Consider the following 17,973-nt stretch of genomic DNA (forward strand, 5'->3'; position numbering starts at 1 on the left):
TGGGGAGTGAAACATCGGATGGAAGATCTTCCTCTCTGTCTCTCCTCCTCCCTGTATATCTGCCTTTCCAATAAGAATAAATACATCTTTTAAAAAAATGTGTTATAACCAACCTTTAATGATTACATACACACATTACATAGTATGTGTCAATTTTGAGTACATATAGTTAGAATATCTGTGTATTTCATGCCGTTACAACTCTATCTAGATACTTCTCACATGTGTATAAACATGATTCGGTATTTAAAAACTAAAAGATAACTTCATTAGGCATAAAGGGCATTGTTATGCGTTCGAGATGAATCTTTACCTAAAGCAGAAAATACATGTTTTATTATGAATTTGTATTTACATAAATTTATTTTCAAATAGCTGTTCTTAAAATTTTTTTTGTTGATAAATGCTGTAAGTGGCACTAAAGGTGGACAATATGGACTAGGATTATTTCTGTCTCTTAAAAATATTTTTAAGTGAGGATTTGGATGTACTTGTGTTTACCTCTCCTCACGTTTGTGTGTACATTATATGAATAACAGGATTTCTGTAGAAGTAACCAAGTAGAATTAAGATCAGAGTAAACGGTCCTAATCCAGGATGTTAAGTTTCATAAAAAGGTGGAAATTTAAGCAGAGCTCTTCCATAATGGAAGATGCTATAAAGTGGCACAGGGATAAGTCAGCCTCTTACAGGATGGAAAAAAAGGCTAGGAACAAATTTCAGAAGGATTCAACCCTGCTGGCACCTTGATATTGGGTTTTTAGACACCAGAACTATGAGACAATGTGTTTCTGTTGCTTACAAATATCTAATTGTTGACATCTTGTTACAATAGCCTTAGGAATGTAACACAGATACAGTCAAGCAATGTTTGCTTACACAAATCTGTGTCAATGGATTCCATTTTTCTTGATTAAAAGAAGTTTTAGTTTTAGTTTCATTATTGTAATTGCACAAATTGAAAGGGAATTTTATTTTGGAATGGTTTATACTACAAGTGAATATATATTCTATATTCATATTTTGCTCTTCACAGTATTTAAAAAATAAAAATATCTCTTATTAGCTATTGTAAAACTTTCTTTAAAAAGTCAAATAAAAATGTGGAGACAGAAAAATTTTAACAAGTGTATTTTATACCATTCATAAGAAATACTTAGATATTTTACTATTCCCAGTGTTGTAAGTGCCACAATTTGAGTGGAGATATTCTATACTTCCTAATAAATCACATCTAATTTTCTACAATATGTATGAAGGTATTGTATTCTTCAAATGCTCTTGTGGGCCCTGTGTTTCAGTGCAGCTGCTAAGTTGCCCCTGTGATATCTGGTTGGAGCCCAGCCTCCTCAGTTTCAGTTCCAGCTACCTGTTAATGTGCCTGGGAAGGCAGCAGAGGGTGACCTGTGTGCTTAGAGCCCTGCCTCTCCCTGGGGAAGACCCGGGTGGACACCTGGTATATAGGATTGTACTAACGGCAACCATTTCCGAGTGAAGTAGCAGAGGAAAAATGTCTTTCGCTTTGTTTTTCGCTATGTCTCTGGGAACTCTGTCTTTCTAATAAATACATCTCTCTCTTTTTCAAAAGGTTATGTTAGTGAAGATACTAAAAGAGTATAAATTCCAAAATTATTCTCATTTTGTTTTCTAATAATAAGCTCGATTTTCTGAAAGTCTATTCTGTTGTTTTGTTGTATGTAAAGAACTTCCATAAACAAAAGAGACAATGAAGACACTGTTAGTGAAAAATAAAACCATGATGATTGGGAAGTTAATCTGCCAACTCTTCAGAAATAAATTAGAAACACAAATTATTTTTTAGACTAAGCTGCTTTCTAGCTTCGCTACCCAGTGAGTTGTGTTTTACATCACTGAAATTCAGATAATGTGCTTTTATGAGTCTTTTGGAGGCTAGTTGTCATAAATATAGTCACTGAAACCAGAACCATTTTAGACATGTTATAAAGGTTTCAGAATTGATGGTATACCTGAATCTTTTCTTCTGAGAGAGCATAATGTGAAATTGATTGAAAACATCATGTAAAAAAGTACAGTAAAATAGTTGTTAATTCTCCTCAAATTTTACCTCTGTGTTTTTGTCTTGTTTTGTTTTTCCCAAGTGTTTATGAATGTTGTGGCAAACAGTGGCATCATAAGCTTTCCAGAGTTCTTTAGGCCATTTTGTCATAATCCAAATGAAGGCAAACTGAAACGCTGTGTGAAAGTCGAGCATGTCCAAGCAGCAGGATGCCTCCTTTTCCTGATTAAGTGAACAGTGTGATCAGGTTAATTCCAAGCTTAAAGTTTTAGAGGTATTTTCAAAATATCTCAAAGCCTTAAAGACAATCTACACTGTCCAGGACTTTGTTAATTTGGTGGATTTTCCAAATTAAGAGAAAGTGGAAGAATTCCAATTGACATTCTTCCCCAGTCATGATTATTATGGGTATTTAGAGCTCAATTGGGAACTAAGTGGATTTTTGTTTTTGCTATAACCTTGTTATCTGGATGTAATGTCTCAAAATGAGTTCTGATATGAAAAAAAATGAATGTAGTGTTCCCCTTGTAAAACACAAGATTAGCATTCTGAAAACAAAGTAATGTATGCATAGTTTGGAATAAAATAAGGAGATGATTTAACTGATCGTATTGCAGTTATTTTAAGTTTTCCAGATTAGTGAAATACAATTAAAATAGTTTTTATAAATAGTTGCAGTTCCTATAAAATGTGCTGAGATTTATTATACTTATTTTCTTCCAAAATAGATTGATTTTAAATTTCAGAGTAGTTTAAAATAAACAAGGAGTTTGGTTTATTGAAATTCATTTAATAACATTTTGTAAGCCACTTATGAGGAGACTTCTGTGAATGAAAGATAAGGCAAATATGGTAGTATGTAATATAATCTAATACAACATAATTGTTATTAACTAATATAAATAGTATATTTTCAAGCAGATTCAACACAGTATACAAATAATGCTATCTCTTCTCTATGGAAGGAGTTCCAATATTTTATAATTATCCTGTCTGACCCTCAATTACATCAATGTGAGAGCTATTTATATATTTAACATTAGAAAGATTGGTAACATGTAACTCAGAGATTGTCTTATTAAGAAAATAAAAATATATAAAATTATTTAGTGTACTTCAAAATCACATATTTGTAAATGTATTACTAAAATTAAAATTGAAATGTATTAATATATTTTAATGCTTTTACCATGTGTAACATGTAAGTTTATCTTGGAACATGTAAGTTCATATTCACTGTCCATACTTCCCCTAGGAAACTGACGCTTCCAGACTTTAAATTAGCCCATGGCATAAATGAGCACTTCAGCTTGCAGTGTAACACCAGTGTCCCACATCAGACTCCTGTGTTCAGTTCCTAGCTCCGGCTCCTGATTCCAACTTCCTAGGAAGCAGTGGTGATAACTCAAATAATTGTGTTCATGCCTCCCACTGGACCCACTTAGACTGCGTTCCCAAATCCTGCCTCTGAGCCCAGCCTAGCCTAGTCAGAGGGTCATCTTGGAAGTTTCTCTGTCTCTGTGATTCTTTCTTTCTCATTCTGCCTGTAAGAGGTTTTTTTTTGAATGCTATAGTAGATTTAATTCAATTTAAGGGATTTATTTCTTAGTTTAATGGTTCACACTGTGATCCTCTCTTGGCATTTGGTATTCCTAAAATAAATAGAAAACAATGGCAGATATTACAGAAGCTAGAATCATACCCTGCTTGTATAGTCTCCTTTGGAGAACACACATTTATCCGAACTGGAGCAAATACTTTCATTTCTGTCTCAATCCAGTGCAATCCTTGATTTTGATGGTTTCTTAATGCTGGTCATTTCAGGGAACACTGATATCAGGGACCAAATTAGGAACCCAACTAAGTTTCAAAAGACCAGGCAAATGGAAATTACTTTGAGATATTATTAATATGCACCAGGTTTTTGGACTGGGAGCTTTACAGTCAGGGTTCTGTGGCTTATTCCTCATCTCTGAAGTCACTTGTTCCTCTTGTTCTTTAATTAACTCTGCTTAGTTTAAAGTGTGCTCTTGGAATGTTTTCACTTAAGGGTAGGAAATGATGATCTCTATTTAAATCTTGACTTTTTTCTTTGGTTTCTTGTCTCCTCAGGGATGCAGATCTGTTCCTGTTAGACACAAGAAAAGCCCAAGGTTTAGATGTGGGTTGGCTTGTGTTTGATATCACTGTGACCAGCAATCACTGGGTAATTAATCCCCAGAACAATTTGGGTTTACAGCTTTGTGCAGAAACTGGGGATGGTAAGTGCTACATTTCATGTTTATTTTTTAAATTTTGTATTGTTTTATTCATGTTTCATGGGCATTTTTCTCAACACATTGAAAGTTACTGTTTAGTGTGATTTCAGGAATATATGCTTTATAATTATAAAGTATTATGTAACACATTTCTTAGGTTAGGCAGAATATTGCAGTATATTAATCACTTAGTTTATGAACATATTTATTACCAGGCTTTGAGGTTGAATGAAGAAGTAGGTACTGTTTTTCCAAGGAATCTTTAGTCTAGTGTTGTAGACTTTTACATAAGCAAGTAGTTCTTTTGTAATGTAATGGAAATAAATAAGACTGTACAAGGGTGATGTAGTTGTCTTGAAAAGGTGATGTTTACACAGCTATATGATTTGCATGCAAACATTTGTAGAACTTTGTATCAAGGAAGAATGGATATTACTATGCGAACTTTTTTTTAAACTGGAAAACTAATAGGTCACAAACATGTGTAACAAAAAAGTGTTACAGAAACAAAGAAGCTACCAACAACAAATGAAGCGATTAAGAGAGGTGGTATGCAAAACCAGAGCCATGGAAAACTTCAGAAATTATATCAATTAAATATGAACATATGGAAATATTTAAACAAAACAACCACTCTAGGAGAATCTATGAGATATTTCCAATTTTAAGAAACTCCCTAAGTGATTCTAATTTTTATGTTTAAAGTATTTGTTGAACTCCTATACACCTTGTGAACTTGGCTAGCTTCTGTAGCTGAGAAAATGCAAATGTCTTCAAAAGCACAGTAGTAAAGGATGGCATGAGGTTGTAACCACACAATGATGTTCATGAATGCATTCCAGCACACATGAAGAATGTGCCATGGACTTATGAAAATACAACAGCATAGATTTGAGCAACGACTTGAAATATAAAATTATATGATTATGGAAGAAGCTGGTGGAACACACTTGAGACAAATAAACAGAAAGATCTTAGCATATTTATCAAGAATCCAGTGGAAGCCAAGGTGGATATTTTCAGAATTTTATGTGTTTAATCACTCCGACACAAAACATTCTAAATTTAAATCTAGACTTCCAGGAAAGTTAGAATTGCACTTGGCATTGGCAAGAAAGAACACCTTTATTGATATGCTACTTGGATGCATAATTTCCAAATATATGGGAATATGACATGTTGATCTTCACTATGCTCCTACTCACTTATAAATGCCAAAGCTAGGTCTCAGGAGACTATTTTTTTTAATTGGTTAGTAGGAGAACACACCTTATGTTTCAATCCATTTAGTTTTCCACATAAGCAAGAGACATTACTATTAGGATATGTTTTATTCATTTCTCCTTTGTATTAAGCAGGCCTTGTTTAGTAAGTGATGGAAATATAATTTGGTTCTCTTTTTTGGCCTCTGAAAGAGATGCATTGCCTTTGCTTTAAGCAATAAGATTTCACAGTGACTTTTAAAAAAATATGTAAGCAGTTTCACAACTAACAGAAATCATCGCGAGTGTTGTGACTACAAGGGTTGTGTATAGTGGATAGAATAATTTTGATAGACACAAGTAACATGTATCGTAGTTCACTGGAAGATTCATGAATCTCATATCCTAATGTAGAAAAAAGAAAAAAATTACTGCAAGTGCTATAGACAGTTCCAGACTACCTCTTCGTCCCCAAATTCAGATTTTCCATAGCTGTTAATTACAGTGCTGAATTTTTAATTTTTTTTCCAAACAGAGTACTTTGGATTATAGGTTATTTTCTAATTAAGGCTTTGAGATTATCATTAAAGATCCTTAAACTTCAGGCATTATACATGCAGACCGAGAAAGGTACATATTTAAATAATCTTCCAAAAATTCTAACAATGCTAAACTACTGTACATTTATGGTCAGAAATGTGACTGGAAAGTCAGCACTGTGGGGGTGAGCCAGTTGTTTCTTCCCTGGTATGTGGCCCAAAGAAGAAAAATTAAAGTAGTGGCATGTACTTCTCCCAGTCTTCTCCTTGGGGATATAGTTGAAATGTCTAACTAAACAAATAAAAAAAATCTATGAAATATGATCAGACTGTTTTGATTTCTGTCCTCTTCCCACCCCACATGAGTTTTCTGAAGTTTCTCTTTTTTTGTGTGTTTATTCAATCTTTCATTTAACTATTTATGTAACTCCTACCTTACTTTCAATTTATCTTTTTTCTAAGAGGTACTCTATATTTTCAGTTTCCATGTCTCTGATTTATTTTTCTTACATTTCATGAGTAATTTTGCCTTATATTAGTATTATATTATTGATATTTTTTGAGCCTAAAATATTATTTCACTCTTTTCAAAGGTCTCCAAAGTCCTCTTTCCAAGGTTAAGTTTCAGATATATACCCTTTTGAGGCATTTGTCTTTCTAATATTGCCTAGTATGTAGAATACTGAAGCTGCTAAATGTGCCAGGCTAGCTATGCAGTTCTTAAACATATTTGAACTATGGATGGAGCATATATGGCCATGGAAAAGCAAGTGGCTCTCCTGGTACCTTGTATTTTACTAACTGCAATCTTGTGCAGAATATATATGTGACACTTCTTTATAAATATGGATTACTAGTTCTTTATTCCATCTTCACTCATTACCTCTGCTGTTGTTTTCAGTGTGACATTCCTTCAAGCCAGATAAACAGACTGCCTTCTCCATTTTGTTTAGATTTATGTATTTTTATTTGAAATGCAAATTTGTTATGGAGAGGGAAGGTGACATAGAGATAAGGCCTTCCATTTGACGATTCACTCCCCAAATGACCAGAGCTGTGCTGATCTTAAGCTGGGAGCTAGGAGCTTCTACCAGGTTACTGGCCTCCCACGTGGTTGCAGGATCCCAAGGTCTCTCAGTCCATTCTCTGCTGCTTTCCCAGGCCACAAGTAGAGAACTGAATCAGAACTGGAGCAGCCGGGACAAGAACCAGTCCCCGTTTGGTATGCTGACACTTGCAGGTAGAAGATTAGCTTGTTATACCACCATGTTGGCCACTGTATTTCGCTTTTAATAAGGCATTCTGAAATGTCTTTACTTTTCAGAAAAAGTATTTGGAAATCATGACAGAATGAATATGCAACAAAGTCTCTTTAAATTCAGCTGTTGATTAGTATTAACTAATTCACTTACCCAATGTAAAATTACTAAGTGTCTATATTTGCCAAAGGAAATCTCTAAAATTAGTATAACCATGGACAGATATCAGTTAGCTAAGCTTAGAAATAATAATCTGATACTTGTAATGTTACCATCAAGATTATCTGGAAAAATAGAAGCAAGATGGCCAAAGGAAAATGGGATGGAGCCCTGAGTGCCATAGTGGAAGTGGCTTTTAAGTTGGTCAAAAGAGAGGATTTTAAGAAACAGAGATGAAAAGAGAGGGAGCCATGGGGATGTTGAACGTGGTGGTGGAACAGGGGAGATAATTCATTCCCAGATAAGGAACAATGCAAGCAAAGCTTAGCGTGACAAAAAGACAATGGTATATTCTGGCAAAAGTTAATAGTTTAGAATGGGCTAGAACACATTTCGTATGGAAACAAGGCTGAAGATGAGTGACATAGCAAATCACGGAACTTATATGATATCTAAGTTAAATACAATATATTTTTAGGTAGCTTGATCTCAAGTCATGAAATAAATTTGAATAATCAATCACATTAACATCGTAGTGAGTACCTATCTAAAAAGTATAATTTTCATGATGTGTATGTGTCTCTGTTACAGTTGTACACTTTGTGCTTGGTACAATGCATGTAATAGATATTGTAAAATGTTTTGAATTATCATTGAAAGAGTTTGCATTAAAAGCATGCATTAAGGCTATCTTTCTTGGAAAGTCAGATATACAAAGAGAAGGAGAGACCAAGAGGAAGATCTTCTGTTTGCTGATTCACTCCCCCAGTTGCCACACAGCTGGAACTGAGCCAATGGAAGCCGGAGCATGGAACCTGGAGCCTGGAGCCTGGAGCCTTTTCCAGGTCTCCCATACATGTGCAGGGTCCCCAGGCTTTGGGCCACCCTCAACTGCTGTCTCAGGCCACAAGCAGGGAATTCGATGGGAAATGGGGCCTCCAGAATACAAACCAACACCCTTATGGGATCCTGGTTCATGCAAGACAAGGACTTTAGCCACTAAGGCTACCACACCAGGCCCCATCAAAGCCATCTTTTACTGAACATGCTAGTTCCAATGGAGATATTGCAAACTGAATTTGGGAAATGTATTAATCAAACTCACGTGCTATAATACAGGAGCATAATTTTGGGGGCAAACCTCAATATAATAACTAAATAGTTTTGGATCATAAGATGAGGAGAATGTGAGTGATGTCTATTATTAAATCATGTTTATTGTGTCTAGAAAACAAAATAACAAAGAGGCTAAAATATTTTAGAAATGAAAGGCTACAAAAACGATAAGTAGAATTGGTATTCCTTAGAGAACCTGTGGAAACATTATGTCAGTTCTTGAAATACCCTTTTTAGCAATATGTTGAATAAACCACAGTGTATTTGGCACGAAATTTTGATATTTTATTGCTTCATTATGATGAATGGATAATTTTCTGAGAATTTTGTCAGTTTTTAGGACAAACATAACAAAATACACGCGAGTGAATATAAAAGGTTTATTTTTCAAGAGTTTTGATTTTAAGATCAAGATTCCACAAAAATGGCATTCAATTTTGTAAGATCGGCTTCAAACTCATCTAGCACTCTGTCATAGACATTACTAGCCAAAGTACGTGCTATATTATTTTCAATAACAAATAAATAGGCTTAGATTTATTTTAAAATTTTCTTTTCTCTGAATTTCAGAAATACATTAATTATCTGATTTTGGATGACTTTATTAATATGATTAATAAATTTTGGGTAGTGATTATTTTTTCTTACACACATTAACATAGAATGCTATTATAAAGAAAGATCTTCACTCTTGACTTGAAGACTTGGGTGTTCTTCCTAAACCGATTGATATTTCCCTAAGAGCCAGGGAAACAGAACTTTTCTTCATGTATCTATTAGTCACTTGAATTTGTTCTTTTGAAAAACGGTTGCTCGTTTCCTGCACCCATTTCTTCACAGGGTTGTTTGTTTGGCTGTCATTGATTTGCTGAAGCTCTTGGTAAATCCTAGATGTTACACTCCTATCATTTCTTCCATTCTGCTGGTTACCTCTTTCCTTTGGCAATGCATTGCTGTGCTGTACGAAGCTCCTTAGTTGGATGTGGTCCCGCTTGTTTATTTTGACTTTGACTACCTGTGCTTGTGGTGACTTTTTACAGAGGTCTTATAGAGAGCAGTCTCTGTTTTCTTCTCATGGTGTGATGGTTCCTGGGTGCAGATTTAGATTCTTGATCCCTTTAAAGCTGATTTTTGTGTAAGATGAGAGCTGGGGGTATTGCCTCTTACTTCTGCAGGCTGTTAGTTTTCTATTGCTTGGTTCTTTACATGGTCTAAAACTTTCCAGTAAGTTAATTCTTTTTTTCAAACATAGCTTTATGTAAAATATTTAGAGATTAAAAAGCAAAGTTAATCCGTTGGTTCATTAAAAGTTATTTTATTTTATAAAGTCCGGTTTTCAGACATGTTAGATATGGCAATTTTCAGAATGAATTTTGTCAATAACTTTTTCTTTTTATTTAAGGCCACTTATACGTTAAGGAAAATTCTTTCTGTATGCTTCTGATCCATCTGTATTCAAGCCAACAAAGTGTTGTGTTGTCAAAGAGTTGTTTAGCGTCCAGGAGACATTGTAAGTTTCTTTTTTTAGAAAGACACTAAAAGCCATCTTTTTTTCCCTTGAACAAAGTCATAACCTGAACCAAATCATGGTAAAAATTTCAGGTTAAAAGATCAGATATTTTGTAGTTATACAGAGAGGAGGAGTGACAGAGAGGAAAATCTTCCCTCCGATGATTCACTCCCCAAGTGACCACAATGGCCAGTACTACGCAGATCCGAAGCCGGGAGCTCTTCCGGGTCTCCCACAGGCAGGTGCAGGGTCCCAAGGCTTTGAGCTGTCCTCGACTGCTTTCCCAGGCCTCAAGCAGGGAGCTCTGGATGGGAAGCGGGGACGCCGGGATTAGACCCATATGGGATCCCGGTGCGTTCAAGGAGAAGACTTTAGCCGCTAGGCCATGGTGCCGGGTCGAAAGATATTAAAATTTCAACGTAGCTTCCTCTTGAATTGATGTCTTAAAGAACTATTTATTTTGCTTGAAAGACAAGAGTTTCAGGGAGAGAGGGAGAGACATAGAGAGAGATCTTCCATCTGTTGTTTTACTCATTAAACAGTGGAACTGGCCAGAGCTAGGCTGGTCTGAAGCAGGAAGCCAGGAGCTTTTCAGATCTCCCACATGAGCACCTGACTCAAGGCCTTGGACACTATCAGATGCTTTCCCAGCCAACAAGTCGGAAGCTGGCTGGAAACGGGATCATCCGGGACTAGATTCAGAGCCTAGATGGGCTATGAGCACAGCAGGCAGAGGGTTAGCCTTGAAATGCCACTGTGTTGGCCCCGTTCTAACTGATTTTTAAAGAGATTTATTATTACTATTATTATTATTATTATTATTATTATTATTATTATTATTGGAAAGGGAGATATATAGAAAGAAGGAGATACAGAGAGAAAGATCCAATCCAAGGCAGGAGCCATAAGCTTCTTCCCGGTTTCCCAAGCAGTTGCAAGGTCCCAAGGCTTTGGGCCAACTTTTACTGCTTTCCCAGGCCACAGGCATGGAGCTAGATGGAAAGTGGGGCAGCCAGAACATGAACTGGTGCCAGTATGAGATTCTGGCTTATGCAAGGTGAGGATTTAGCCACTAGGCTATCGTACCAGGCCCTCTAAACTGATTTTAAATGTAAAATAGTAATTTTTATGTATCTTTTTGTAGAAAACTTAGATTTAAAGTTTTTATATTTAATTTCAATTATGAGGATGAATAGGATAACTCCATTGTAGCACTAAAAATTCTAACAAAAATTATCAGCAATCATAGGTCAAAATCTTGGCTTTGATAAAACAATGTTTTAACCACAACATCAGTGAAATGACTGCCATAGTGACTGCCTTAGAAGAAGTATGATGTCGCATTCAGTGGTAGTATGTGGCATGTGGAAGATCAGAAATAAATGTTTACCTGCTGTTCTGAACTTGACATTGTACTGAGATCTTTCACTGATTTTCTGAGTACTCTTCCTTTAACATAGGATGCTTTGTTTTCACTTTCTTTTAAAAATTTCTTTGAAAATCAAACACACACACACACACACACACACACACACACACAGAGAAAAAGAGAGAGAGAGCTCCCATCTACTGGCTCACACGCCAACTGCCTGCCACACACAGGTTAAGGCAGGCAGAAGCCAAGAGCTGGGACTTTCGCTGGAGATATTTTTGGGTTGGAATTTTTTCTTTCTTTTTCTGATAGTGATGTACGCCCACTTTTAATAAACTAGCGCTGTATATAGTAGAGTATAATTATTTGAGCCATTGAGAGTACCTCCTAGGGTCTATAGTATCAGACATTGGAGTCTGGGTACAGGGCCAGGAATTAAACCAAGTAAATTTCAATGTTGATGTCAGACATCTGAATTGCTAGGCTAAATACCTCCTCTATAGTACGTTTTGTAGTGAAGACTTAGAGATAATTTAGCGCTTTAGATAACACCAGTGTTAGTTCAAAGAAGAGAAGTAAACAGTTTTTAATCAGAATTTTTGACAGATGCAGAAAGTTATGCATATGTATGGGGTACCAACTGATGTTTTGATACATGTATAACATCTAATTAGGGTCAGTGTACTAGCTACCCTACAGAACAGCATTTTCCTACCAAAAAAGCATTTCAAATTTATCGTGTAGTATTTTTAAGGAAAAATACACAGCATAATATTTATAATTATCCTACAGTACAAGAAGCTGTTGAATATGTTCCAAGCTTAGATGTTAAGCCATTAGAAGTGAATATACAGATATGAGTGATGGCCAGTTGATGCTTATATTGATTGTATATTCATGGGCAACACTGGATACAATATTATCAGTATCTTATTGAGAATTTCTTAAGATTCAACCTTTTCACATAAATATTAAATAATTACTAGTTAGTCTTGGCATAACTAACAGCATTCATTAAAATAAGGGAAACAAAATTTCTTTCACAGTTCAGGTTGTATATACAGGGTTAATTTATTAAAGATTGGTGTATATTACCATCAGAAAAAAGTTTCCAATCCAAAGATGTCTCCGAGATTAAGATGTTTATGTCCCACACCGGAGTGCCTGTGTTTGAGTCCCAGCTGTTACGCTAGATCCAGCTAGGATTCTGTAAATGAACACTTGGGAGGCACTGCGTGATGGCTGAAGTTACCTTCTTCCTGCCAGCTACCTGGAAATCCTGGGTTGAATTCTCAGATCCCAGGTTTTGCCTGGGCCGACCCATGCAGGTAAAGGCATTTGAGGAAGGAACCCGCAGATAGCACTTTATTCTGTCTCTCACCACTTTCTCTCTCTTACTCCCTCCGCCCTCCAATAACAAAGAAACAAAGCAGCACTAAAGAAATGCTTATTCTGTTACATAAAGTGCTCATGTGAATGCACATTAAACAATTATGTAGCTTACTGATTTTCGACTCTTATCTTCAGGAAGTGTTAGTCTAGGAAGGAGATATGCGTTCTTAATGTAGTATCTATGTTAAACTTCATAAAGCCTGGAATCTTTTGTTTGGAATCAGAGTTTTGGATCAGGACTTCTGTTGGGTTATCCTTAGGATCACTAAGACGGTCAATTTTACCTCAGGGGGAAAAAATCTTTAAGCCACTGTGTTGTCAGATGGCTATCTGTGTTAAAGGTCAGCTGATCTATGTGGCTGGTTAATCTGAATATCAACTGGAAGTGCTAATAAGAAACAGAAGAAATATGGAGATCAAGGGTGATACTTTTCTTTCAATTCTGCTGTTTTGACTGTAGTTTCTCATTATTTATCTAAGTTCAAAAAGTTGCATTATATCTACTTATCAGAAGATCTTTTAAACAGTTTAAAATTTGATAATATTGTTTCCCCTTTACTTTATCTTATAAAGCAATTAAGTCATTTTTGCTCATAAAACCATATGGCTCTCTTTCTGCTGAATTTATGGTGATGACAGTTGGTTTCAAGTAAATAAAAGAGAGAAGCTTTATATCCAAGAAACAGCAAGAGTCAGGTATCTTGTTAGAGATTTCAAAAGGAAAAAGAAACTTATTTGGTTTAGATAAATATTATCATAAATAAGTAGTTCTGTATGTAATTGTCTAAGGATAGTTACAGTTTGACTTTTGGATGAGTGCCTGAAAATAAATTATAATATCGAAAGAGAAGATATTCCAACATTTTAAGATTCAAAACGCATGAAGAAAATTGAGCATTTTATCTGTAGTTCAGAAGTTAAATCATTGTGCTGAAAGGCAGATTTAGGACCCCATAGCAGAAAAAAAAAGTGCCTGAGAACTGGATGTTACTGATCTTGGGATTGTTTGTGCTTTGAGGGAATGAGCTATGGAGTGACTGGACTAATTCATCATTTAACTGACATTTTGTCTGTGGATTATTGTACTGCATACAATTATTTCTCATGTGGTATTTCGGGTCAGTTACAATGTTCTGATACCATACAATGGTAAACCAATTTTAATCTAAAATAATATAATTAAGCCTTAAGCATTGTACATACAGAAATACCAATAACTGAAAGAGTAAAATGAATACAAACACACGATCTTCAAAAGAACTTGATCTTAAATACTCATGTTCAAACCCAAACTCATCATACTGTACAAAATCAAAGATGGAGAAAAGTGGTAAAGGCAAGCAAGTGACATCTTTCTCTGTGTTCTGGGATGAGGCCAGAGGAGAGGTGAAGCAGGCAGCATAGCCAGGCATTTACACATTCTCAGAAAGTCATGGGAGGATCAAATATAAAACTCTACAACGGTCAAATTTCTAGAGAACTTTTAGTACATCATTTAGCAAGATTATACTTTTCTTTAAGTATCACAATAAGTTTTTACTGTCATAGCAAAGCATAAAATTCCATCTAAATAGCTGCAGTAGTTTTTAGAGTAACTCCTGTTTCTGCTATACATATATAGAATTTCATAGACATTACCAAATCAATTAATATTTAATCATGTATTTGCTTTTGAAAATTATTTTTGTGTGAATCAAGCTTTGAGAAAGATATTTCAAATGGGGCTAGAGGAAATAACTGTTAATATTTTAGTATGAATGCTTAGAAATGTAATCATTGGAAAAAATTCTCTGCCCTTGTGTCAAAAATGAATAAATTTCTATTGAAAATAAATAGGACATAAATTTCCCAGAGGGTTTCAAATCAGCAATCATTAATTTTTCAACCAATGTAAGCTGTGACCCATGGGTTTTCTGACTCGTGTAATGACTTAAAGCAGATCATACATAGCACATAAATCTTTCTTATATGCTTCAGTTTTTTGCCATTTTCCTACTAAATCAAAAATGAGGAAAATAAACATTCAATCATTCATGGCTAGAGTAAATAGGCAAAAATACTAGAAGCTTGTTAAATTTCTACTTTGTTCAACCCATGACTATTAATATCTTGTTAAGCATATGCAATTTTCAAGAAACGTATTTTATGTATGTCCACATTACTATTTTCTGTCTACACAGATAGCTACTTGTTATACTGTAGTTTTGACAGTTCTTTTTCCAGTATCATTTGTTCTCTCAAACTAACACTTTTTGTAATTGTGGAATTCTGCAGGTTTTACTTGCTAGAGTATTTCAAGTAAGTATTGAAGCCATGCATTTGCTGTGTGAACAAATGGCTTTGCATTAACAATGAGTTACAACAGCTAACTTTTTCTTAAATTTTACAAAGTGGCAGGCATCTTACCAAGCTCTTGAGATGATTTGCCCACTCACTCTTTCATTGCGTTTTGTCCATATGAAAGCATGGAGTCAGAAAGCTTGAGAGCTTTCTCATAAAAATAAAGCTTATCTGTTTTCAGAACCACCTTCTTATATACCGATTCTTGCAATTATATTGATCTTAATACATTTTCTAAACTGGAGAACATATACATTTGTATGATGTCTAAATAAAATAATGCTAAAATAATAAGAATTTTAGTTTAGGTGGGATCTTTTCAGAATTCTTGAAGGTTTTTATATTTTCTGTAGGGAGTTTAATTTTGATCTGGATCAGAAAAAAATAACAGCTATTTTCCTGCATTAAAAAATTCTAATTACTTTAATACTTATTCTTACCCCTTACAGAATTACAATTTAATAAACTCATAAATTGAGAAGAAGAGGTGATTTACTTCTGACCATGATTCACTGCGACATGTAGTTACATTTAGACAAATTTAATGTATTATTTTGAGTTTGATAATGAACTTCTCTCTCTTTAGTGAATATCCTGTGTTGCTTACTATTTTATTGTGGTGAATCACTCTCTTTGACTTATTTTGTCTGTTGTATACCCCTGCAATGCATACTACCCATCATGGAATCAGTATGTCCACTCTACTTTCCTACTCTTTTTAGATTATTTTAATTTGTATAGGGAGGTTTTAGGTTCTCAGTAAGAGAGGAAGGTATAGAGATATCCTTTAATGATTCTGCCCTTAATGTCCTCGAATACAGTGGTATGTTATTATAACTGATCAAAATATTATGCCTCATCATTACACCCACAGCTCACAGTTTACATTAGGTATTGCTCTTCGTATTGCACATTGTATGCCTTTGGATACATAAAAAGGTGAAAAGAATCTACTGTTATAATCTTAATCAGTCATTTCTTGACAGTAAAATCTGTACATATTTCTTCTTTCCTCCCCAAGTCCCTAGAGACTACTCAACTTTTTACTGTCTCTCAGTTTTTCTTTTTCCAAAATATCATATGGTTGGTATCACATCAACGATTTTCCTATTGGCCTCTTTCACTTGGCAATGTGTGTTTGAGTGTTCTCCATCCCTTTGCATGATTTGTCAGCTCATATCCTCTAGTGCTGAATAATTCTCCATTGTCCAGAAGTTTCACAATTTCTTTATTCACACCTCTGTTGCTTCTAAGTAATGGCAAATATAAATAGAGGTTTCTTAATTACTGATTTGTAGATTTTCCGGAAGATCTAAGTTTTAACTCCTATGTGTAATTAAAAATGAGCATGGAAACCTCTGCAACGTCATCCCAGGTATCAGTACATTTTATATTTCCACCAGCCATGTAGGAAAGTTTCCGTTGCTTAAACACACTCATTTGCATTTGGTGCTGTCACTGTAGCATTTGATAATTAGCATTTCCCTGAAGATGCATTATTGGAGCATCTTATAGACTTATTTAATATTTGTATACTATCTTTTATTAGGTGTGTTAAAGTCTCTGATTTGTAACTGAGTTGTTCTCTTGCAATTAAATTTGAGGAATTCTTTATATATTTCAAACAATTACAACTTATCAGTTGTCTATTGCTTCTGTCATGTGGCTTGCCTCTTCATTTTCTTTGCAGAGCAGAGATTCTTCTTCTTCTTTTTTTTAATGAAGTCCAGGCTATGAAATCTTTCTTGCATGAACTGTGCCTTTGGTAACCACTCCTCCTTTCAGCTTGAATGGCAACTAGTTCAAAAGTGTAGCAACTTACCTTGAGAATAATTACTTGAGCAGTTTTTAAAGCTTATTTGTTTTTTCACTATAATTCACCAAAAAATCTCTCTTTTCATTCTACCATCTATTTTCTGAAAATCTCAGATTTTGAATAAAACAATTAAATACGATTTATGGATCCCTCAGTTCCATTGAGAATAAAAATCATGATTCTGATTAATAATATATATGTAAATGGGTATTTTCATGTGTATGTTTCTTCCATAAGTACTCTGAAATATACTGTATTCACAGTCTTGTTCAGTCATATGCAGAAAATAATTCGCCTTTAAAAAGAGATGTTAAATATAGGATACATTTAATAATAAGTTAAAAGGCCAAAATTTTTTGCTTTATCATTTAATTACATATATACCATTTAGAAAGATTTTGAAACAGTTTCTTTTAATTTGTAATATTATTTATATCAATGAGAGTTGCATGTATAACACATTTTGCTGTCCTAAATTTTAGCAATAAACTTAAAAACATACATGAAAAATGGTTTTAAATTATTTAAAGTAAGCACTGACAGGTAGAAGTTAGTTGTGGTTCATTATCTGGTAAAAAATGTGCTTTACCATTTTTTTAAGATTTCTCTTAATGAAAGGGGATATGAAAGTGTTTGACTACATCTGTATTTCTGTTTTTGATTTTCGCTAATTCAGAACAGTAACCATGAAGCACCAATCTGGCCAAATAAATGCCAATGTCAGGAACATATTCCAGCTTTTGCTGTTTTTATTCTTTGTGTTCTTGACTCAACTATAGCTAAACGAATAACCTAAGAAGTAAATATTTTTCATGTTAACATCAACTTAAGTCATGAAAGATACTAAATGCTCATTATTTAACTCTATCCTTTCTGTTCTTTCCATTTATGTTTAACTTCTTGCTAGTCAATATTTCCCAAGGATATATTGCAAATACAGCAATAGTTTGTGTCCTGTACAGAGAGCATTAG

The 17,973-nt window shown here is 34.6% G+C and overlaps 1 protein-coding gene across 1 annotated transcript in view; it reads left to right on the forward strand.

Moving 5' to 3' along the window:
* BMP5 (bone morphogenetic protein 5) overlaps positions 1–17,973 on the forward strand; it is a 114,984-nt gene that overhangs the window by 68,577 nt on the left and 28,434 nt on the right. The window contains exon 3 of the mRNA XM_004580486.2: positions 4,151–4,299. Coding sequence (XP_004580543.1) covers positions 4,151–4,299 — 149 coding nt within the window. The remainder of the gene's footprint in view (positions 1–4,150; positions 4,300–17,973) is intronic.

The sequence above is a fragment of the Ochotona princeps genome, chromosome 1, assembly GCF_030435755.1.
Source record: "Ochotona princeps isolate mOchPri1 chromosome 1, mOchPri1.hap1, whole genome shotgun sequence".
Taxonomy (NCBI): Eukaryota; Metazoa; Chordata; class Mammalia; order Lagomorpha; family Ochotonidae; genus Ochotona; species Ochotona princeps.